This window comes from Pipra filicauda, unplaced genomic scaffold (genome assembly GCF_003945595.2).
Source record: "Pipra filicauda isolate LSUMZ 115617 unplaced genomic scaffold, ASM394559v2 scaffold93_size3172892_pilon, whole genome shotgun sequence".
NCBI classification, from domain to species: domain Eukaryota; kingdom Metazoa; phylum Chordata; class Aves; order Passeriformes; family Pipridae; genus Pipra; species Pipra filicauda.
In genome coordinates this window covers 2,795,780-2,820,060 of record NW_024105131.1, presented here as the reverse complement: position 1 = coordinate 2,820,060, position 24,281 = coordinate 2,795,780, and the positions used below count along the sequence as shown (strand labels likewise).

Genomic DNA, 24,281 nt, shown 5'->3' with positions numbered 1-24,281 from the left:
GTTCATCTGATTATCCATCTATCCATCTTGGTCTCATGGCAAAACTATCAGAGAAGGCAAGGCTTTTCTGATGTACCTGGGAGACAAGAAAGGCTGCCTGAGCTGACAGTCACGGGAATGGAAAGCCTCCAGAGACCCAGCTGACAGCTCTGAAGAGCGAATGAATGTGAATGAAAGTAAGAGGTTGCATCTGACAGATTAAGGGGAAAATGGAGTGAGAATGACTATGGTGCTGTGTAAGCTGACCAGGCTGTCTGGCCTGGACATGATGGACATCTGGTGGGATGCCTGCCTTGGTCATGCCCCAGCCAGGACCTGTTGGGTGTGTTTCACCAGCTTCCAAGTGCTGTGTTTGCAATGGGACCACACCTGACAGTGTGCGCTTGTGGAAATTTGACATCTACAGAGAAGTGAGAGAGTACAGAAAGGACTCAAGGCACTGGCTTGACAAAAGTCCAGTTTCTTTAACCTTAAGGAGACAGAAGATATTAATGACCTCAAGGCCCCAGAGCCTCTCAGCTCTTCCATATCAGCTTCCAAAACGGAAGTGCCTGACGTTTTATTAACAGTTGCTGTAACTATAAACACTTGGCACCAGTCACTGTGGTGTCCAAGGACCTTCATGCATTTTGGTGAATTAATTAAACATATTACAGCGTTTAATGCCCATGGTGGGAGATTCAGCCGTGGGCCATGTAGACTCGGAGTTGCATGGTTTGAGTGGGACACGATTAAGGGATGCTAGCTGTAATTCCAGTCGTGCACTGACAACGTTATTTTGTATTTGTTCTTTTTTTAAATTCACCTACTGAAACACTCATTGCCAAAAATACCGTAAGGATAATGAAATAATGTGAAAGCAACTTTATGTTCAAAGTGACATATTTCATACCTCCTGAGAATATCTTGAGTGGTATAGATATTAGAGGTACCTTTAAATAATAGAGTCTTTTTTTCCAAGTCTGTTGGTAAGAATTAGTTTTGCTGTCCTCAGAGGACTAGTGCTATGAAGTGCCAATCATAGTTTAATTGTGATTCAGTATGTTAATTCCATGTGACAGTCTAAAGGTCTTTGAAGTCTAATTCTTGATTGTGTCTAATCTGGTTTTTTATAGTGATGAACTTTAAGAGATAGGCCTGCAGCTAAACTGATGCAGGTAAATGTAGTCACGAGGTCACAGTTAACAGTGATTGAAGGTGAAGTCCTTCTAACGTTCACTTGGAGACTAGAGTCGAGTCATGAAGGGGTCACTCCAGAGGTCAGTCTCCAGCCACAAGCTCACATTTTCTGCAGATCTATTTCCCATGTATTTGACTGAAAAAGGGTAAGAATAACTGTTTGAAAACTGTGGTGACTCAAGTAAAATGCTATCCTTCCCATGAAGTATAGGAAATATTAGCACGAGGAGGGGGAAGGCTGTGCTTCCTTGTGCCACTTGGCCTCTTTGAATACACTGAAAAAAGGTGTTGACCTCTGCCTCTGCTGGATGGAGTGGACTAGCAGATGAGGGTCTGCTGAGGGTCTTCTTCATAAACATACCCTTGAGTGGCCTGATTTCTCCAGGTGAAAAAAAACTTGAAGGAGAATACATGCTCTGTGTGGAAGATAAGATTTACATTAGAGAAAACCTGGCATTACAGAAAGAGCACAATGACAATTGTCTCCTTAGATCCCAGTGATGTTAATGGGTTCAGATCTTCTTCAAGAGAGGAATAGATGACAGCATGTTTGTTTTGGACTTCATTCCAAGTTCGCTTCCCTCCTGCCCACAGCTATTGTGCAGCTGGGCTGTGAGCAACCATGTCCCACTGTTGCTGCAAGTTCCCAGCACCACCTCTCCTTTTCCTCTCAATTGTAGAGGTGTTGTTCATGAGCAATACCAACTATATGTGAGGAGATGTGTCCTCTCTGTGTTATGCACAGGGCTCTGATTACAACTGCAGCAAAATTTGAGATGCACTAGTGTGGGTTTCAGCCTGAGTAAGAGTTGACTGGAACTGGCTTGGAATTTTTTTAGGATTATTTTTTTTTCATTCAGAAACAGTAAATTGTTTAATCAGAGATTCCTAAGAGGAAGGGTCCATTTCAACGAATTTCCCATTTCAGTTGAAACCAATTCATTGTGTTGGTGTTTTTGTTTCGTGAGCCTTTTTTTTGATCGTTTAAAGGACTTTTTAACTTTTCTTCCTCAATACTTGAAATACCAGTTGCTGCATCAAACAACTGCCACTTCTCTGACCTTTAGCATGACATTTGTCAGATTGGTTTGGTTTCATGTTAGTGGCATACCCTCTGCCTGGGCTTGTATGGAGGAACTAGAGCTATAGCTGGAAAGCAGAATGTGCTCTTTGATTGATAGCACCACGATCTCTTTTAACTTCAGGAGCTGTCTTTTCAGCCCCAGCTGCTTGGCAGGCAAACCAGTCTTGTGGCCAGAGAAGAACCTTGATATTGTTACCATCATGGTGGCTCTTGTAGATCATGTACCTTGTGCAAAAATCATATAATTTGTCAAGTCCATTTTAGTGTTGAGAGGGAAACACAGTCTGAAAAGTTCTCACAAAGAGAGAAAAATGCTCTTCTCATGCTAAATTCTGCACAAGATCTTCCAGAAAGATAGTATAACCTCTTGTAGGCAGTTACAATAACCTCATAAAACTGATTGGAGGTTGATTCTTTGCTCCTGCCAGAACACCAGAACTTGGCTCACTCACCCTTTGCATTTTCAGTTCCTATATGCTCGTGAAGTATACATGTTGAAGAAAGAAGGCAATTGATCATGGCAACAGCTTGCTTAGGGGATGTGGTGAATTCTTCAAGACTTGCAGTCTTTAAATCACAGTTGGATGTTTTTCTAAAAGATATGCATTACGTCACCCTGAAATGATGATGTTGATGGAAGAATTGCTGGGCAAAGCTCTAAGACTTGTGTTGTGGAGGAGGTCAGACTAGGTGATGGCAATGGCACCTTCTGGTGTCTGGTGTATTTGGGGCTTTGTTAATTACTACAACCTAAATACTGTGCCTCAGTTCAGTGTTTTATTCAGTTTGGTGTTACCATAAAGACAATTCACGTTGTTGTAGCAGTAGAAATTATCTGAAAGCAAAGCTTCTTTCTTTCCAGAACTGTGTGCTGGTGAGAACTAATTGCCTGGATGGTACAGAGTGGGTGAGGTCAGTGGAGGAAAGAGGATAAGTTGTCCTAGCTGCCCCTTGCCAGTGGAGGACCCCACATAGCCGGCTGCTGTCTGTGAGCACTTCCTAATCTGCTCCAAGCAAAATCACCAGGATTAGTTCAATCAGTTTAAATGGTTGTTCTGAGCAATCCCTTTTGTCTGAAGGGATGGGAAGGTATGCTGCAGTGCATGCTGATGGCAGAGCTGTGCGAGTGGCAGCTCGAGTTCTCAGCCAGCAGCGGTGTTGTCCTCATGTGGGAAAAGCATGCCTGTCAAGATTCAGAGCTGGCTCTCACTTTCCCTCTCCACTGGTCACTTCCCACCTTGGAGACTGTCTCATCAGGAAAAGATGACTAGGCTTCTCATATTGCATATCTAATTATCCTGTCTCATGAGGCCTTTTGTTGCCATATTTGCACGCACTCAGCCCTTACCTGAATTCCACTGTAGTTATCTTGACTGCGCCTCCACCGCATTGAGCCTGGGTTACAGGCACATCCTTTGGAGAAGGATTTGTTTTATTTGCTCATCTAGGAAGCAGAAGTTCACATCCTGTGAGTTGTACTGGCCTGCTCATTTCTGGCATTACTCTACCACTACTACAAAAATCTGTTTATCGGCTCCCAGCAAGCAATAATTGCATTATCAACTCTATCAAGTTATCAGTGAACCTATAAAGCAGGTCTTTTCATGAACCCCTATGCCTTGCAGCCTTAGTGCTTGCAAAGCAGCACAGATGAAAGAGATTACTGGGCCTGGCATCAGTACAGACTTGTACTGACACCAGCCTCATTTAGTGCAAGTTTATTACCTGTGGAATTTAAAAAGGATGTTCAGTCTAGCATGTCCAACTGGCAGGAAGCAAACCAAGGCTTGATTTTTAATTCTGTGTAATATCCAAATATTTTGTTTCACGGGAACTGCTACGTCAAAGTCAGCTTTAGTACTAAGGAGGCTGAGGTCTTACGTAGTCAGCAGTGGTATTCTAGGTTTAAAGGAATGTAATCTGGTCAAGTGAAGAGGGAATCTGGTCTCACTTTAGTAGTTTCTGTTGATTTGAAGAGGATGCATGACTTTTTAGACAGTTATTAACAAAGGAGGCCTACAAGGAAGATTCAGTGTGGCTTATGGGCCTTCAGTACTTGTCAGATGCCTTGAAATATAAGGATGTAGATGTCAAATGCCACTAATTCAGTTTTTAATTGCTCTTCATTCTCCTTTAGTTTCTTTTGCTACTTTTGATAATTTGATGTAAATAAATGACCTACAAGCAGGATGATGCCCCCACAGACACCTCATACAGCCCCCACACACCACTCTCTAGCTACAGGCCATTTGGGGGCTGCAGAGTTGACATGGTCTAAACCCTGGGAGCGCAGCAATGTACTGGTGCCCAGACTGTTTGTGAGCAGACAAATTCGATGGTTTAATATGTGCTAACCTCCTCTTTGCTTAGGTGATGAGAAAATAAAAGCAGGGCACTCGAGTCAAAGTCAGTGAATGGAATCCATGGACCTGCAGGCCATATTGAAAGCCAAAATCTGTAGGGATTGAGAATGATATGGGTTTCAGGAGTAGAAGCACACAGAGGTGCTTTGTTACAGCAGAGTATAAAACTTTGTTAGCTACTGACAAGGCTGTTTCTGTTGAAATATTATCAGAAAATTGTGTTTCAGATGAAAAATTTTGAACTGAAAGTACTTGCTCATTTCAGAAGATATTTTCTTCATAGAAAACCCCAAAATGTAACATTTTAGAGTCCATGCCAAACTAGCGTGTCAGTAATGAGTTTTCCTACGAAAAGGTGATGTTGTCTCTCCTTCAGTCTGGAGAAGTATCTGTGGGGGTACGTATGGAGCAAGGGGAGGTAGCAGAGGTGCATGTGGATTTTCCAGCTTGACTGAACTGTCCAAGACCTGAATGGAATCCAAATAGTTCAGAGGTGTACCGAGATACATGACATGAACCCATTCACAAGTTTGAGGCAGAGGGGAGGAAGAAGGTACTCACGGAGATACCACACTCATGTGAACCTTGCAGGCTAACTGTTGAACTGGTGTAAATTGGTCTGGGTCCAGTGACCTGGAGCTATGCGAGGTATGCATTAGGGGGTCGGATGCATTCAAGCGGATCTTGCTTTGTTTGCATTCATTCAGAAATTGTGCCAGTGTACAAAGCCTGACATGAGCATATATTTTAGAATTTAAAAATATAAATCTGGCTGATTTTGAATCAGTATTTTTCTTGCTTTGTGTTAGTTATTTATGACACTGGAAAGTACAAATTAGTATGGATCCCAAGGAACTGTTTGATCTAAAATAAGGAAAATTCCTTCAAAGGGGAAATGTTTAAGGGGCTGATTGTTATTTATTTTATTTAGCATATAAGGCTTATTTGAATTTGTGTCCTGCCTGTAATTCCTGTGTTTGGAGCAGTGCTGATGGAAAAATGGTATCCAGCATTTTATGAAAGGTGATACTATGTCAACAGATAGGCAATGGGTTAGGACATGTGACAGTAATCTTCCATGGCATTCAGAGCATTCAGACCATATGCTTTAAACCATCAGTAAAATACATGTCAGAGCCACTTCCTTTCCGTGTTCCCCTCCCAAGGACCGAGGGGAAGCCAAGGAGGGGAGCTGGGGACTGCTTTGCAGCCCTCAGCATGGGGGTGCTCTCTAGAATGGAAATGGGCTTGAGGGAGCCAGAAGGGAACTGCAGAATCTTCTCTCAAATGAATGAATGAAGTTCAAATGTGTAAGGAGTTGAATTTGAGATTAGCTCAGTTGATTAAAACTTGGCGCTAATAACACGAAGGTCATGGGTTCAATCCCCCGTATGGGCCACTTACTTAAGAGTTGGACTTGATGATCCTTGTGGGGTCCCTTCCAACTCAGAATACTCTGTGATTCTGTGAATGGACAGGGTGGCAGCTGTGTGGTGTTAGCAGGACCTGGTGGACTCATGTGAGGTTTGCTCATGAATATTCACTGACTGTTTTTTGGATGGTCTTGTTGCAGCAAAGTCACGGAAATAAATGGTGGAAGCATGGCCATAGGCTATTGTTTCTAATCTTGCTTTCCTGCCCTGTCCTGTCCTGGTTTTCATCTGTAGGTTGTAAGAGCCTTTTAACATTTGTAGTTTAACATGTGTAGTTTGCAGAGAGAATAAAGGCTAAAGAATGTTAAAAAAATATTTCTGTCTTTGGAGGCTAGCATTATTTTTCAACTCAGTTAAAGCTCATTGTCAAGACGTCCCATCTCTACCCACAGCTTCTGCTCAGTGAATGCAGCAGTCGCAGGTACGAACACAAGTCCCAAAAGTCAAGAGAATAATTTGGGATCACTTTGGAGTGCACATACAACCTGGGGGATCGTGGGAAACCCCCTTTGTACCTCTTTGGCTAAGTCTGGAAAACTGAAAGTTCAGACTGGAGGAAGTACCTCAAACCACAAATAAACTGTTCTATCCATTTGAAGGTAATGGGCCAAAACCTGGTATTTTTACTCAGCCAGAACTCTCACTGAACTCGTTGAGCAGTTCGTCTGAGAAAGGGTATCAGATCTCTCTCTGGAGTTATATGTTAGGACCAGCATTTCTGAACCTTCCACTGGTAGTGCTCATCTGCCCAAAAAACAAACTACTTGGGAAGGGAGCAACAACAGAGTCCTGTGTGGAGGCTGTAAAATGGTTTATATTCTGTATTAATATTGATTTAGCAATCATAAAATGTTTTAAAATTAAACATTTTTCTGTTTAAATGTTAAACATTGGCATTTCTCCTCATCTTGACTTTTAAATAAGCCTTGAAGGTGACTGTTAACTGGTTTGCAGTCATTTCTTGCCATCTCTCCTAGATAACTTTTTAGTAGCACAAAAGCTTCCAGGCAGAAGAAGGTACCAAACAGCTAATTGTAATTGCAAGGGTTATTTCCAAATCTTCATCACTGATTCTTCCTGTTGAGAGGTGTTCCTTACCATTTAAACTTTCTGACTGGCAGCCCTGGTCATCCAAAGTGTCACCTAGATTGATATTTCTGAGTTCAGCACAGCGTGGAAGGGAGCAACCTACTCAGGCCTCCTTGGAAGTTCAGTGACATCTTCCTTAATTGAGTAAGAAATGACTCAGCATTTTATGAGCAAATTATGACTCAACACAGTCATAATTTTATCACTATGATGTTTTAAAAGACAGCCCTTGTGCAAGCAACCTCTGAGTCAATGCCAGCTCTCAGCTCTCTTCTGCCAGAAAGACCTTGCTGTCAACACTGACTGCTGAATCTATGTACCTGGGCAGGACTCCCTGAAGGGGGGGAAATTCTTAGCTGGTTTGTGAGAGTCCTTTTATCTGGAAAAGGGAATGGTGACTTTATACCTCTTTGCATTTCTTCTTGGGCAGGAGAAGCAAACTAAGCTCATACAAGTTTGGATAGCTTTGGATCTGCTTGTGCCAGTGCCACATCTGCAGCCTAGACTTGCTGGCATAGCAGCAGCTTTCAGTCTTGTCCCTGTGCCATGACAGAAGAATCTGCATTACCCTTGGCATTGTGTAACACGGAGCTCCCCGGCGGCAGGATGGCTTTGTGCTGGCCATGGCAGCGCAGCTCCCTGGTGTGCATGGGGCTGGACAGTTAATTCAGGGAAGCTGGTGATGAATGCACTCCTATGCTGCACCTCATTCATGCAGCCAGCCAAAAAGAAAGTTCCCTTTAAACCAGCCAGTAATACTCAATGCCCTCCCTTAGCAGTCTCCAGTGCTGCAACTTGAAATAGAGATATGTTTTGAAACACCGTCATACAAAAAATTGCTTCAAGGCATTCCTCCCAGCAGTGATTCTCTGGGATGTGTTCTCTCAGCTGAGAAGAGGCAAACTGTGCAAGAACGTTCCCACAGTCACGCTTCCTCCTGAGCCATGGAGCGAGATCAACAGACCTCCACAAATAAAGCCATTTTTAGAAATATTTCTGCCTTCAGTCCAGTTGCCTCATGCTCACCATTTGGTATGTTTCTCGGTGGCAGGGTGGTCTCCTTGGGAGAAACAATGGGCTGTTGTGGACAACCCTCTCCCCCCGTTATTTCAAGCAGCACATGTTTGCTGACACGAGCATGAGGGGATGTAACATGCAGCCTCACCGCTCACTGCCCCAGCCGCAGCTCCTCAAAGCAGGTACTCTGCTATGCACTGCAGGGCGTGACTCTTCCCCACCAGTGTAAGCTTGGAAGGAGAAAACAAAACAGACAAAGATAAGTTTGAAGTGGTGGGAAGAAGGGTGCTAAAGCTGAATGGACTCCTTGTGGTATAGAAAATGGATCAGAAATGTGCAGCAGGATTGCAGCTTCCTTCTGACAGGTCCCCTCCTTCCTGCCCAACCTCATGGCTGTGCTGAGAACGCTAAGGCAGTAAAATTGCTGGAGTTTGTATTGGTGGTCACCGCAAAATGCCCCTGCGGGGGAAAAAATGCTGAAAGGCTGACGTTTATTTTGGGGCTATTTGCTACAGCTGTTGTGAACGTGGCAAGGCTTGCAAGTATCTAGGTGGGGGCAGCTTTCCTTCCGCTGCCCATGGTCCCAAAATACTGCATTCTCACACTCAATGAATAAAAGAGTAGATGGAAGACATCCAAGTGCCTGCAGAAACCATGCTCAAGCATCCTGTATTCCTTCAGGGAAATAAATCCTCTGGCCGCATCCGCCACCTCATTCTTCAGTGCTGTTTGCCTAGCAAGAAAGGATGCACTCAGACATCAGCCCTGCTGCAAAGGAGGGCTGGCCAAGCAGAGTAGACTGATGAAACAGCTGAGTCACTCCCTTACTCCTGTAAGGGTAACAGGGAGAGCTGCCTGTGAGGCACACATCTTTCAGCAGTGAGTTGTTTTGTCTTCTCACTATTAATCGCTAATGACCATGAAAAGCTAGTGAGAGACCAGCTAGGACACCCGTTTCTCTGTCATGCTTTCAGGGACCCAAATATTTTGGAATAATGAAATAAATGTTGTCAGTCCAAAATAATAACACTTTACAAAGTGGAAATGTAAATTTCCTGCTATATTCCTGAATAGCAGGTGCTATTTCCTGAGATATTGTTTCTCACCTACAGGAGAATTGATATTATGAACTGACTAAGGAAAATCATTATGATATCAAGCTCCATCGATTAAAGTAAAACAATGAGAGCATAGTAAACTGAGTAAAGTAACAAGCAAGAGAAGGCTTGGATTTTGTATGTTTGTTGCTGGGGTTTTTTCTAATGCTGTAGGCAATGAATCTGGCTAAAAGCAGAAACACTCCTTTTACAGAAAAGGCAGCAGCAGAAAGGAAATAGGAGAAAATGTTAAACATTAAGTTCAATTGCTTTTGAGGGCATAAGCACATAATACATAATAATTCATAGCATTAGTATTATTAAATAAAAAAATAGCTGGGTAACGAGTTAAATAATACCGGTATGTGTCCAGCAAAGCAGACAAATGCTCACTCAAGCTTCCAGTGTGGTCAGGAACAAACATGCCTGTGTTTCTGCTAACTAGATTTTTCATTGAAAATAGGACAATCTGTTGCTGTCAGTTAAAACTCACAATTTTGTTTTTGATTTCCTATAAAGGAGGCAAACTGTTAGGTTTACTGGTCTACACTTCATGTATCTCATTTGAGTGAAATCCATCTTACATTTTCTTATGTACATAAGAAAAGTGCATTCAAAACCAACACCTACCTAAAGCAAAGACTGATAACTGATTTTAAATTGCTTGTGAAGAGACATTGCAGCATATTCCTACATATATATAACTTTATAGCTGGAAGACATATAATATATTGGCTCACCCTTTAGAACGTCTAAGATTTGTTTTCTTCAAGTGCCCGTGGCTATCAGATTATATAGGCTAACTGAGAAACAAAGTAAATACCTCCAAGGACACCTGGCTGCTGTGCTGAGATTCCCTTTTATTTCTGATTCACTTAGGAAAAATACCTTTTCATGGTACTCAAGAAGGTTTTTGTTGGAGGTGTTGCTTTTCAGATGAGATGTAAAATCAAGGCCTTGACCACTTGTGGTCATCAGAGTTCCCATGGCACTTTTCAAAAGAGTTGGGGTTTTGAGCCTGGTGTACTAGCTAAATTCAAGTCTGGATAATTACATCCTTCCTCCCCTGCCACATACACTGGATACACTATTCTTCACCTCATGCCCCAACTGTATGTAACACTGTCTTGTGCTGTTAAAGCTGCTGTCAACCCTCATCCCAGAAATGGCTGCATTGCAGGGCAGAGCGAAACAGATCCCTTTAAAAGGTTCCCATGTCACTTCAAGTGTGCAAATCACTTTAGGATCTGCAGAGATGGAAAGGATATTCAGATATAAGATTACATATTTAAATATTGTGATTGCTTTTAGTTATCTGATATTTATATCTAAACTTTTCATACAAAAAGCATGGCCACAATACAGCCATCTTGTGTACTTTGGTGGACGAAAAGAAATATGAACAATGTATTTCTGTTTTTCCTCTCAGTTCCTTCCACATAATGGGTAGGGCAGAGACCTTGTTCCCATTCGTGCGTAAGCAGAGGAGGTGGTGTGAATTTGGTCCCCTTCTTGCCTACCATCTCTCCTTGCCACTTTCATTCCTCCATCCTCTCCCTTTGGATCTTTCCCACTGTGCGACCCAACCAAAACTTCCTGGCATTGTTCCCTACTAGCCTAAGATTTCCAGAAGCACCTAGACGTACATACACTGACTCAAGTTGTTTCTCCACCCCTCCTCCAAATGCTGTCCTTCCTTTGCTGGTGGCCTCCTTGTTGGCCACGGGGTTTGCCTGGGAGAGCAGTGGGCTCACAGCAACCTGTGGTGTCCGTGGGGCTTGCCTCAAGGCACACTCTTAAGGCTCCCATCTCAAGAGAAAGCCTTGCTTGAGATTAGGCAGTCATGGCCATAGAATCTGGGGACGTTTAGGTCCCTGGGAGCCACTACCAGCAGAAAGACCTTGCTCCGCACCATCACCCTTACCTGTTAATATCTAAAGTAGCAGAGTATCCTTGGCCACATTGCTGCCAATGCTAAAATGATCATGCAGCTGCTGTTAAGCAGTCTGGTGCTGATCTCACCGAGGCACATTGTGTTCAGAATCAAGTTTCTGTCTACCCAGGGTACCTAATTCCCAGAAAAGGTATGCCTCTCTATGCCAACTACAGCACCATTTGGAGACCAGCTCTCCTCCTTCTTCATCCAGCAAACTGCTTTCACCTCTTCTGCCATGACCACCTAGCCACAGATACTACCAACTGGTATGTTTTTGGCGTGTCCCAAGCCACCGAGGTTCCAAGCACAATAAAATGTAACTAATTGGGAGATGGAAGCACTTACCTCTACCAGAGTAGACTCTGGAACTGCTTTGAACCAAGGGCAGAATTTAGCCAAGGACAGGATTTGGTTGAGGTTTTTTTGCAGCATGAAAAATCAGGTTTTGTCACTTCAGCAACAGAAGCAACAAAATATGGAAGAGTTTTCAGGAAGTGAGATGAAATATCCATCAGTCCTATTCTCTGAAATAACCTGCATTTGGTAAAACCTTCACAAGCCCTGCCTAGCAACCCTAACATTTAAAAGCCGGCTACTTTCCAAGAGGCCGATGGAGCTCTGTGAGCAAGGAAACCACTTTAAGCTGTACCAGGGAGCGGGGCTGTAGTAAGGTGCTCCAGGCACTGCATTCTTGATCTGGTATCAGGTTTCAATACTATTATGAAAAATCTGCAGGAGATTTGCATGCATACCTTACACACATAACCTTTGATGTTCACATTGTTAGATCCAAGCAACAAGTAGGATCTTTAGGTCATATGTAGCTTCCAAAAGGGTATTAAGTAACTATAGCTAGACAGTCAGGTAATTGTCCTGTAAAATTATGGTCACATTCTTCTCTCCTAGATTGGGCTAAATTCAGAGTCTGTCCAGGGACATAAATAGAACAACTTCAAAATTACACCAGGATTATCAAGAACAGAATCTCTTTCTTGCTCCCTCTCTTTCCCCTTTTTTCACTCACAAACCAGGGGAAGCATGTGTACTCAGACACTATTCATATTTCTGATGCTGTTGAGAGGCTGACAATAGGATATTGTAGATGTTGACTTTGCGATCTTTTATTAAATGAGTTCTAGCTAGATAAAAGAGAAAATGGTTTTGCCACTGTCGTTTAAAATATATTACTGTGTTGCATGGATTTCACAATGATTCATGTGATGAAATTGCTGTTAAGAGTAAAATCACACTAGAAATGCAATGCGGTGGTGGCGGGTTTTTTTGCTTTGCAGGGAGGGCCTAGAAGTCAGGCCTTTGAACATAATGAATGTAATTTCCATTTAAAAAATAAGAATATGAACTGAGGTCAGTATTTAACATGCCACACACCAGAATGATCCCAAAATATATCAAGCCAGGAAGTGGATTAATTACAACAACTCATCACCAAGCCCCTGGTATATTTCAAGTACGTGGAAAATGTATTTCTGTTTTGGACACTGACTTCTTTGTGAAACTATGCCAGAATATCAGCAGTCTCTGGTTGGACTCTGACAGACAATCTTAGCAGCATCAGTGTCCTGGAGGCAGTAATAATTGTCAAATATATTCAATAGAGAGACAGAAATCAGACATCTGTATATCCCAGACATAGAAAAACATCCCCAGCCAGCCATGTGGCTACCAATGGATCTACTCAGACAAAGAAGTTCAAGAGAAGTGCCTCAGGCCAGATCCTCAGCTGCAGAAAATCAGCCAGGCACGGTCGATTGGCCTTCCTTCGCTGTGTGCCTTTTCTTTGGAGAAAAACCCTGCCCAGCCGTCACAGGGCAATGGGAGGTCACGGAGGCAATGGGTTGGATGGGAAGAGGAAGCTCCTGCAGGAGCTTAGGACCGCCCTTGGGGCTGACCACATAAGCTCTGTACAAGGTGCTTTATTTATATCCCTGAAGGGGTAGAAATGACTGTGCCAAAAGGCTGCCTATATCCCTTGTATCCTTACCCCAGTTTGTGCAGATGAGGGGACAGATAGCTCTTCCTAACCATGTCTAGAGCTGTGTCTGTGCTCAGTGGGCTGAATAGTGCCTGAACACAGACAGTGTCAAGCACTGCCCTACAGTTTTCTGCGCCATGCAGCTGGGAGCATTCTTTCCTTCGTCATCTTGTCCTCTGCCACATAACAGATGTTGTTAAGGAAGTAGCACAACCCAGGGCTCCTTCTTCTAGGCAGTCTGGAAGACATGGCTCCATGCAGTAGGAGGAAAGGTGGTATGTATGCAAGCCAGGCTGAGGTCCTGAACTGGATTGTTTTCTCCTATTGGTGAAGTCTGAAGGTTTTCTATGCAGATCACAGTCTCCTGCACCTGCCTTACCTAGTGCCCACTCTGACGCTGTCCTCCTCTGATTGAGATGTGCCTCGCTAAAACACGAAGTGCAAATCTCTGGAGGCTGCAGCTCTTGTAGCATGCAACTAAACTGAAGAAACATGCCACAGGCTGCCACTGGGAACTACCCAAGGGAGGACACAGACTCCTTAGCTCGAATCTCACTACCTTCAAGGTAGCTCAAATGGCTGCCTTTCCAGGGTGATGAAGGTGCCTAAGGGCCAAGGGAAGTGCATGCTGTATTTGCACCAGTATCCTCCTTCAGGAGCTCTTATGAAGTGCAGGTCTGGGCTGTGGCATGGCCATTGCAGCAGCACTGTGGCAGAGATGGAGAAGGTTAGGGTTAGAGTTGCCACCTGATACTGCTGGGACACTGCTGTAGTCCCAGTGTTGCCCAGAGGAGCAGTTTACCCCTTGTTTTCCATCACTGCCACTTCAGTTCTTTGTTCATTCCTGCCTCTAAGCTTGGGCCAGTTGTTGGCAGAAGCTTTCATAGGCCTGGAAATGAAGCTGATTACTTGTATATAAGCCTTCATTGTGGAAAATGTGATGTGCATGTTTTCAAATTTCTGAATTACTAAGGACATTGTTACCAAATGAGTGAAGGTTTTTGTGACCTTAAAATGAGGCAAAGAATGAACATAGGAGATCAGAAAGACGAATGTTACCTGACAATAGTTACATTTTGAGCAAAATCACTGAAGTTTAGAGTTCACTTTCCAAACAGCAGCAGATTTTGCAGCAGATTGGCTTGTTTGGAACTTTAGTGTGCCATTTACTCTATTGCCTTACTGGAGACCAGTGCAAAGGTCAGGGGGATTCCAGAGCTCCTGGCAGTCAGGTCCAGAGATGATTCCACTGATGACAGTTCTGCAGCTCTGATCAGCTCCATGCAGCCGTCAGTGCTTCTGTTGAGAATGGCCTCTGCAGCAGGAACTGCCCTGAGTTTTCAGTCCATATGGCAGGAGGTGCCTGATCAAGGAGAGAAGACTCTAAAACGAAAGTTGGAACCAGATGGTAATGTGATATAGTGCTTTCCACCTCTAGGTCATCAATTCAAATCTAGCCTGTTTAGTCGTGACCAAAAATCATTTCCACATGGGCCAAGAGAAATGTATGGTGAACACAGGAGTTGCTGTATCCAAACAGACAAGATAGTCTGGAGATAAATAGCACAATAGTTATTTGTCTGGAGAGGTCTGCAAGGTATAAAGCTAAGTAGTTTCTGATCACTGTATCCCTGAATAATGAGGGCTTGGTTTCTTTGCGAATAACTTATAATTTATTTCTGTCTACTTAAATGTAGGGCTTTTTCTTTACACTATAGGTAAGAATAACTGAAAACTGCCCTTTGGCTTTCTCAATAGTCGACAGACTATATGTAAGGAGTTATAAATTTTGTATGGCCAGTCTTCGCGAGCGAAGATTTGGGAAAGGTCATTAACCCTTCGAGCCTGCGCAGTTATAAATAGACAGACACATATGACGTTTGCCAGACAAAAGAGCCAGCTCATGTTTCCTTATGTGTATATCTAAAAAACCCTCAATGCTGAACTATGTACTAGAATTATTCTGAAAGACAGAAAATGTTTTGTAATATTTTAGCAGAAAATGCACAGGATGCCAAACTAAACTTAAGCCAAATGCATCAGGAAAGCTTATCAAGTACATGGTGGATGATAATGAAGAAACAGGGGAACCCAATAATGCAGAGATGACTCTGAACACGAGCAGTCAGCAACAGCAGATCCTCCTGCTGACAAAATGTATTGATTTTAGCTCAGTACACCAATTTAAACTTTGCTTGTAGTATTGAACCACAGATATAAGGCTTATTAAATGGCTATTTCATAAGCTGCATTACCCTAAATATTTTATAGAAATGTAACCAATACTGGCTGAAACATTATAAGAATTAATAAAAATCTATCAAGAGCACTGAACTGACAGCTACTGTGCTTTGAGTTTTGATTATATCCTTGATAAGCTCAACAGAATATTGTTGTGCTTGAACTAGCAGTTCAGCTAGCAGATGAATAAAAATGATGGGTTTTCCCTTCCCCTTCTAATCGTTAAATTTGTACTTATGAAGATCTGTAATGGTGGGAGGAAGGCTGGGAGGAAGGTTGGGTCAAAGCAACTGAAAAGTAATGGATTATATGAGCATAAAAGAAAACAGAATTTGATTCTTTAATAAATTCCTTTCACTGTTTTATTCCTCTCAGAACATAAAACCATTGCAAATGTAGCAATTCACAGATGATTTGTAGTGAAGGTAGGTTTCTGTAAACAAAACGTATGAAATCCTAACCCTGATGAAATCAGCTGCTTGACTTCCATTGGATATATGCATACCTAACTGGATATATGTGCCTTTGCCTGAATTTTCAGACTACCAAAAGAGTTATTTGAAGTAGCGTGTTTTGAATTTGCCAATTAAAATATAAAATTTTGTTACCAGTCAAATGACTATTAAAACTCACTTTGTGTACTTGGAAAACTCTCATGCTTTCTGCTCTCCTCAACAAATGGAATAGAAATATTCTTTGCTATCAACTAATTGGTGCAGCTCCTGACATGCTGCAGGCTTTTCCAACATCAGTCAAGGAAGGTCAGTTTAAAAGCTAATAAATATTTTTTAATGACCTGACATTGTATTTGGTATTCAAAACTCAGAGGATTGCCAAGTAGGATAGGAAATAAAGAATAGTTCCATAGATTTTGCCAGAATTCTCCGCAGATTACTATTAGCCTCATTTATGGGACTGCACAGAGAACTGTGAAATATCCTTTGAACTCTAAGGGCCAGATGGTTTTGCTGTTAGATTCTAATGACCCACAGCAGTGTGCATACACAGACATCACAGTTGCCAGTTGACTGCAAACATGTGATGGAGGCAGGAGAATTCATGACCCGTGCTTCCAAAACACAAGCTAGTCCTACTTGGGCAGAGTGGACTTCCCCCATCACTATTGATGGGATAAAGAAGCATTTCTGCTACTGCCTCAAAAGGGAGGTAATTTCTGAAGCAAGCCATGAGCATACCTTGACCTGAGGAGCAAATGGCAGGCACATCGTCCCATGCAATCTGGGGTAGATTCCTGCTAATGATCAAGAAGCTGCACGTGGATTTGCTTGAAGGCGAGGGTTCTCTGGTGGGCTGTGTGGGCCCTTGGTCCCAGGGCTGTATCACTCTGTTGGAAGAGGGAGAAAAAGGCTGGACTCAAACCAATTAAAGCTGTAGGGCAAAATGGTAGTTACTCTGCTCTCATATGGAACTGCTTGTAAGACATGATTTATTTTGGATTATATTGGTTTCAACAGATATAATATGAACTTGCTGATTTTTCAAAGATGTGTAGACAAAAAGACTAAATATGGTTTTACTCATCTTTTAATTTAGAACTACAAGTGTTTGAGTGACCTATGAAATTATTTTAATGATCTCTGAGCTGTCAGCACTATAAATGTCATCTTAACTGAATAGTAGTTTACACCATGGTCATTTAGTCTCACCAGCAGAGCTACCTCCATGGAAATGTCATGTCTGTGTCAGGCTGTTGGAAAAAAACAGAGAATCACTGTTGCCAAGAAGCATCCGTCAGACATTTTCATAATACTCAGTTTGAAGAGGAAGACACAAATACAAAATCTAGGAGCACTGTGAGTGTGCAGCTTGCCCTTGGAGCTTCAGGCACAGCAGTCAGAAGATGATTTGCATTGAAACCAGAGCTTTTATCTCTGATCATTAAAAATATGTTCCAGCATTGCTTGTAGTAGTTGAAATAGACTTACCCATATCCTACCCTTTTCCTTCCTTAGCTTTCTAATATTATGAAAAGTCACAGGATAAGAGGACTCCGGTGAATGAGAAGTGTGACAAATTGAATTTGATACAACTTTTGGCCACTGGTACAAGATGAATATTAATATGTCACGTGATATACATTTTCTCATATAGAAGGCAAGGAAATTGTTTGACCAGTGACGGTAGGCTGTAAGGATGCATCTAAGATAGTGACAAAGAGTAAAGTAACAGAATTTGAAAATAAAAAAAAAAAAAAAGAGGGATGTGGTGACACAGGAGGAGTGGAAGAAGTGTCTTCTAGAAGATAGACAGTTGGACTTTGAACGTCCAAAACTTACAGCAAAGATAAAACAATCAAAAACTTCCTATACATTCCTTTTCAGGTGTTTTGTGGGTTTTTTTCTGTTCAAAGTTAGGAATACTGAAGTTCTAAATTGTTATCTTTTGCCTTAGCTCACATACTTAATATTTAAAACCCGGCAAAAGAAATACTTCTGTACTTTGGATTTGTTCTTACATGATGGATATTTTTGAAGACCTGGTCATAGGATTTTTCCAACACTGTCAGTTGTTCTTTATGTCTCATGTAGATTTAAGAAAGATACTTAATGTTGACTTTGTAAAAAACCCTGACGTTTGCTTTGAAGTGTATGGAACTTCAGCTGATATACATGCAGTGTACAACAGCTGTTTTTCAAACCTAGGATAAAAATGAAATGTGAAAGTGCTGTGTTGCATGAACCCCTCCGTACTTAGGATCACTGACATTAGTGAGAGAGCCTCTGACAGAGTAGAAATTCTGCCATGTTACTCTGCAGGCTCCTGGCGGGGAGAATACAGAATAGTTCAGAGCTCTCGTATCTTGTGTACAACTTTATTTTCCTCCAGAACACCTCTCTTTAAAGTCTTTTGTCTGTGGGTATTTTATGGTTCCAGTCTTCTCAATAACCAAGGCAGATTCTCTTTCTTTCCAGTTAGTTGAACATGCAGTTGCAACACGCTTGTAAATCAGAGATGTTTCTTTTGAAGCTCCAAAAAGATAACTCAGTGAACACAAAGTTTAGTGAGTTGAGGCATTAGTATCTCTAGTGTGTCAAAAAGGTTCCAAAGGCATCACATCCACAACAGTTAAAGAAATGAGAGAGGTGCTTTTGAAATTTCTTGTTACTCCCCTACACCTCAGTTCTTCTGGGCATGCTGACCTAAGTAAGCATGCAGTCCTTACAGGATTGGACCTTTCTGGATTTATTTGTCCAGCTAGCTCTCCCACACAGCCAAGCTGAAGCAGGAAAAGCAATGCCCCTGAAAACTGGCCCTTGCAGTGATTCAGCTGCCACAAGCCATAGCCCTCAGTGTGACATGAGTGGGCATGGCTCCTATCATGTCAGTGGTGTGTGCCACTAATACCAGCTGAGGGACTAAGCCCTGCTTCTGAACTTGCATAACTGAGCTGCTTCCATTTAAGGGAGAAAGCATATCACACACTGAACTCCAGATTCCAAATCCAGTGGAAACCTAGCTGGCAGTAAACAAGCACTACCAAGGAGCAGTATGATAGCAAAGGTCTTGAATGACTAAGATTCTTGCAAGCCTTGGTCAGTATGAGAGACAGTTTCCAACTGGGCAAAGTACAATATTTTCCCTCTGCTTTTTATGAATGGCTGGATAGGACTGTGCTGGAGTCGGAGTCCCCTGTGGAAACCATTCACAAAAATAACAAAACAAACCAAACACACACACAAAAACCTTTCTAGGTCCAGTCCAGAGCCACTGGGTGCCAGAGGCTGGAAAAACATGCTGGCAGCTCAAGCCCCAGCTATCACTGAAAGTATTCAAGGGGCTTTTTGGTGGTCTGAAAAGTATGAACTACTGTATAGAAAGGCAGCTGGTAGAATTACTGTGACACATACTAGGCAGAAAGCCAGAGCTGGCCTTGTTTCAGACATTGTCTTTCCTCTCACTGAAGTGTCAGGACAGGACCTAATTCATGGAAAATTTGGTGAGTTGGCAGCTCTTTCAGAAGATTTCATTGAGCCACAGTGTGTGAGTCACATGAATGTAGAGTGCATGGCCAAAAATATATGGGGATTTCTGAGTAGGAGAAAACAGTCAGCCTCTAAAAATGTCTGTGGATTTCATGTGGTTTGGGAGTAAACACATGTACAGGTGTAATCAGCAGGCAAAAAAAAAGAAAATAAGGTGGAAAAGCACTAGTGGCAGATTACAGAAGAGCTCAGTAAGTTCCTTAATTATGAGAGATTCCTTTGAAACAAATAATTCCTTAGCCCAAGGGCAGCAAATGTCCATCGAGTTCAGGGTTTGCAGTCCACCTGGAGAAGCCATCAATAAAACGTGTGCCTTGATAATACTTGCTCCATTGCAAGGGAGTTTAATGGAAAAAAGAGGGTCCACCCTGAAGTTTAAAGACAGACCCAGCCATCATGTAATTTTTTTCCTCATATTTATTTGAGAGCAGAATTTGGAGCCTGAGGCACAGATACAAAAATATAACAGCGCTAGGACTCTGCTGAGTTACAAAAAGACTGAAAATAAACAGAGCATCTCTTGTTAAAATGGGACGCTTGAGATGGGCAGTCTGAATTGAATCAGTTACATTTAATTTACGTTTTCATTGATCCTTCCCACTGAAATATTGCTCTGAAAGGCCAGTTACATCGAACTGCTTATTCAGAAATATTCCAGTTATTTCCTACTACACTGTCATGAAAATTAGGTTTTTGGCCATGGAGAGGGACAGCATATTGGCTTCTGCCCAAGCAAGGCACTGAAATCGTGGCTGGGACTGGGATAAAGCAGGAAGGAAGGGCAGAAAGAAAATCATGGGGTGTGATTCATAGACTTTGAAAACAGTGCGGGGAAGGGGGGTAGGCAGGAGCTTTGCCCCTCTGAAGTAAGAAAAGCTCTTTTGTTCTTTCTGTGTCAGGATTTCATCCTTCATCTGTGGTTTTATTGTTCCATGCTGCTCCTAGCACCCACAAGCATCATCACATCATGTGGGTAGTGGTGGTGGATTTTAAGCATGTCTGTATTTGTTCCTTAATTGGTACTCCTCCTCCCCCAGGTGGGGATGAAGTGCACTGGCACCTTGGTGGGTCTCTTGACTCGTGTGAGGACCATGTTTCCCAGTCCTGGGTGGGAGCAGCCAGGAGGGAGACTTGCTGAGGAACCACTGGGGCACCAGGTCCTGCATAGGCAGGTGGATACAGCCAACCTGCCTGAGGATGGGCATCCCCAAAATCACATCAGTAGGCTCAAGAGGGTCAGCACATGAGCATCACCTTCATGCAAAGGTCTGAAACCAGAGCTTCCAAGGGCTGGAACCACTGCCCACCCCAGCCTCCTGATTTTGGCAGGGATGGCTTTGGTCATGTGGGAAGCCATGGCTCAGGAATGGGGCTATGCGTCCTTCACCTCTCTGTCCAAGCTGTGCCCCAGCTGTGCTCATGACCAAGAGGGAGGGCTTCCCCACAGCAGGACACTCCACTCATGGCTGAGAGAGAGTCGTAAGAGGGAACAGCATCAGTGTAGACAAAAAAATACAGTTACAAAATCAGGCCACTCCCATGGTCTGATAAGTTAATACAGCAAAGGAAATTTAGCAGTACCATAGAAGAACTGAAAGATGTAACACGCTAAATTGGACTTCACTTTGGTTTTAATGATACAAACTTAACATACTCCTCTTTTTCCATGGTAATCTGAACTACTTCAGAGCAAGATAGGTGTAGGAGAGGCTGGGTGTGAGAGCTGGGTATGTACATCTCTCCAATTCTGAATGTGGGCTTTGCCTGTGTTTTATTTCTATTGCTGAAAACATTTTTCCTAGCATTTGTGAAATCACGGTTAAGTGCTCTCAGGGAATTTTGTTTCTCACTGTGCTTTTGTTTTACTTTTCAGCCTCAACAAGTGGTTCAAAAGAAGCCTGGTCAGGTAAGAAAAGCTAATTTAAATTCTTTAGACTAAGTGAAATAGCTTTTTAGTATTTCAGCTGGTCTCCTTTACTGTAAAGAAAGAAGGGAAATGCATCAGTCGTATGAGCTGGGGGAAAGCTGTTGGCTTGCTAGGCACAACCATCAGAGCAATTCACGTGATGGCCCTTGGGAAAGAGAAGGGGAAGCAGTGGATGGTGCTTGCTTAGAATTGTCCTCTTTCTGCATGTCTCACCTTACAATGGTAATGCAGACACACATGCACACCTCCATGGTGTGAGTCCAGCATGTGATAGATATCTCTGTGTATCCTGAACATAGGTAGCTGGGGACTGCATTACAGCAAGGAGGGGCATATGCATAAAACCAGTCTCCCCATTGGTCTAAAGATTCCCTAAATCCACAAAATAAAATAGACTGAACTTTGTAACTAGACTGGATCCGTCATAAAGACTAACACATTTGAATTTTTTGTATTGGATGGTATTATTCTTCTTTAACACTCTGGACAGATGCAAACCACAAGGTGAAACCAGTCAAACACTGCAGTTACAATCATCTTCATTTTCTTTTCCCAGTCTGCCCTGTGTTAAAAACCCCAAGAACCTAACTCTAGCACTCTTTTACATGTGCACCAGCAGAAAAGCCTGTGGGCATGAGAGCAAGTCCATCCTTGGGTCTCCAGAGTCCATGGGCTGTGCTGCTGTATCTCCATGCAGATGGATGATTGCTGAGTCAGGAGCATAAGGGGTCCATAGCTTTTCTGGAAAGAGGTCTGCTTTCAGAAGGGAATAATACTTTCACTTTTCCACCTTATGGTTTTAATACATTATTGTACAGTGTATATTGTTGTAATATCCGCTGTAATCTGAATTAGGATCTGTTACATAAGAAACAGAAAACATCCTAACCATAAGTTGAAGGGGTAAAATGATGTAATTCTCCAAAGCATGTGCAGGAATCAGATTTCTACAAAAGAAATCAAGACAGTCTCAGCAGTGCGAATCCATGCACAGGTTAGTGTCTCTGAATGGTGGACGTAACATACAGAGTGAATGTAGTAGTACTTTCAAGTAAGGTCAGTTTTGCAAGGACAGGTAATGTCTTTTATTGGGCCAGCTTATGCAAGAAACACAGTGTAAGTTCCAAGGGACTTACTGTGTATAACCTTCTGACTATACCACACAATTCAAAACACAACAAGTTGTTCTAATAAAAGATATTTCCCCTCCCTGGTCTCGCTTATTTCCTTCAAATGTTATGGCTGCAATCAGGCTGTTCCTGTTACAACATGATAGTAAATCTGCCAGTGCACAAAGCCAGCTATCTCCTCTGTGGCACCTGAGAGGCTTAAACCCTGCTGTGCAGAGGAGGCCAAATACAGGAGGCGCAAAGACTCCCGGGAGGCTGTTTGTGTTGCCTTTTCTCCTAGTACATATCACTGGGGTCAGCAGGAAGAAGGGATCTAGAGTTGGTGGCTGTGCCTGAAGCCTAGCCTGGCAGAAACCATTGCTGCCAATGGCCTGTGTGGTGCCACCAGGTCTACAAGATCCCTGGGCATTGCTCCTGCAAGTTTTGTTTGAACAATAATCGTGCAAGCCTGAGTGCAAGACAGTAAGAAATACCAGAGACTGAGGCTGGTCTGGGGTGTAGGAGGACAAAGAGGGGACCTGGACTCTGTCATCTGGTAGGAGAACAAAGTAATGACAGATTTAATTGGTGGCAAAGTGACATAGGCACTTGAACCAAAGCACCAGTGTTCCCTGTATGAATTTTCCTGTCCCTCTGCTGAAGCACTGATTCTGGTGGGGATGCTGTAGCGTGTTTCAACCAGGATACCACCGCTCCTGCAGCAGTGCCTTGGCAGCATCTCTGCGGTCAGAGACAGAAAGAGAGAGAGAGAAAAGAAAGTCCTTTGACATTCCCATTAATAATGGAAGTGTTTGTGCAGAAAGCAAGGAGTCACAGAAGAATACATGAAAAGAGAGAGAAGGCTGTTTACAACTCTCCAGTTGTCGCAACGGAGTAGTGAAATAACACTTTTTAAATTATTTTTAAGCCATGTCTTTACACAAAGAACATTTCTTTTTTTTAATTCTTGGCCAAAAGGACGTTCAGTGAAATTATTGACATGTCTTTAACCCTTCCTGGTATCAATAGACCCTGCTCCCATGCTTATGGTAGCACAGAATTGCAGCTTTGCTGGTATAGGTGCATGACAGAGAACAAAAATTATTATTGTGAGCAAATGCCCATAACAGTGTTGTCCTCAGGCTGAAAGAAGGAGAGGTAAAACAATGTAATTCCTGAGACGATCAGGAACTTCATGCTGCTGGGTTTCACTCAAGTCTTGTTGCCTTTCTCTGATTTCTTTTTATACTACTGAATTTCCCTTTAAAGTAGGGAGGTTCAGACTGAGAATTAACAACAAGAACATGAGCTAATGCAGGCTTCCTAATCTGAGCTGTCTGAGGAAATAGTGATAAATTGTGTAAACATGGGGACTACATGGAAGTTCATGGAGGATAATGTAAATCTTATACTACATTCAGAGCAACCTCTTCCTTTTCCATCTGTTTCCTTCAAAATATCCTCCCAGATGGTTTTACCATGTGGCAGTCTGGATTAAGTTAGGAATGTATCCTGTCTTCATTATTGGGGACTATAAGAGGTTACAGTCAAGAACTGCTGTGTGATGGTAAGCCTCCCTTGGTACAAGTGGCAGAAACTCTTGATCAGGATTCATCCCAAGTGCTCTCATGTGCTTTGAATTGTAGGTGTATTCTCAAAGATTTCCATGAGCGTTAGTGTACATCACCGTTACTCTTGTTATTGCTGCTAGCATCTATATCTCTTGGGCTTGTGTAATTTTTTAAAATATAGAAGCAGTAGGACCAGATAAAATTCTCATTTTATGAAAAACAGCTCTGTTCCTTGAAC

General features: G+C 42.6%; 1 protein-coding gene across 1 annotated transcript in view; it reads left to right on the top strand.

The window, feature by feature from the left end:
* Positions 1–24,281, top strand: part of HMGA2 (high mobility group AT-hook 2) — a 105,007-nt gene that overhangs the window by 64,162 nt on the left and 16,564 nt on the right. Inside the window, exon 5 of the mRNA XM_027741509.2 lies at positions 21,310–21,342. Within this exon, the coding sequence (XP_027597310.1) occupies positions 21,310–21,342 (33 nt within the window). The remainder of the gene's footprint in view (positions 1–21,309; positions 21,343–24,281) is intronic.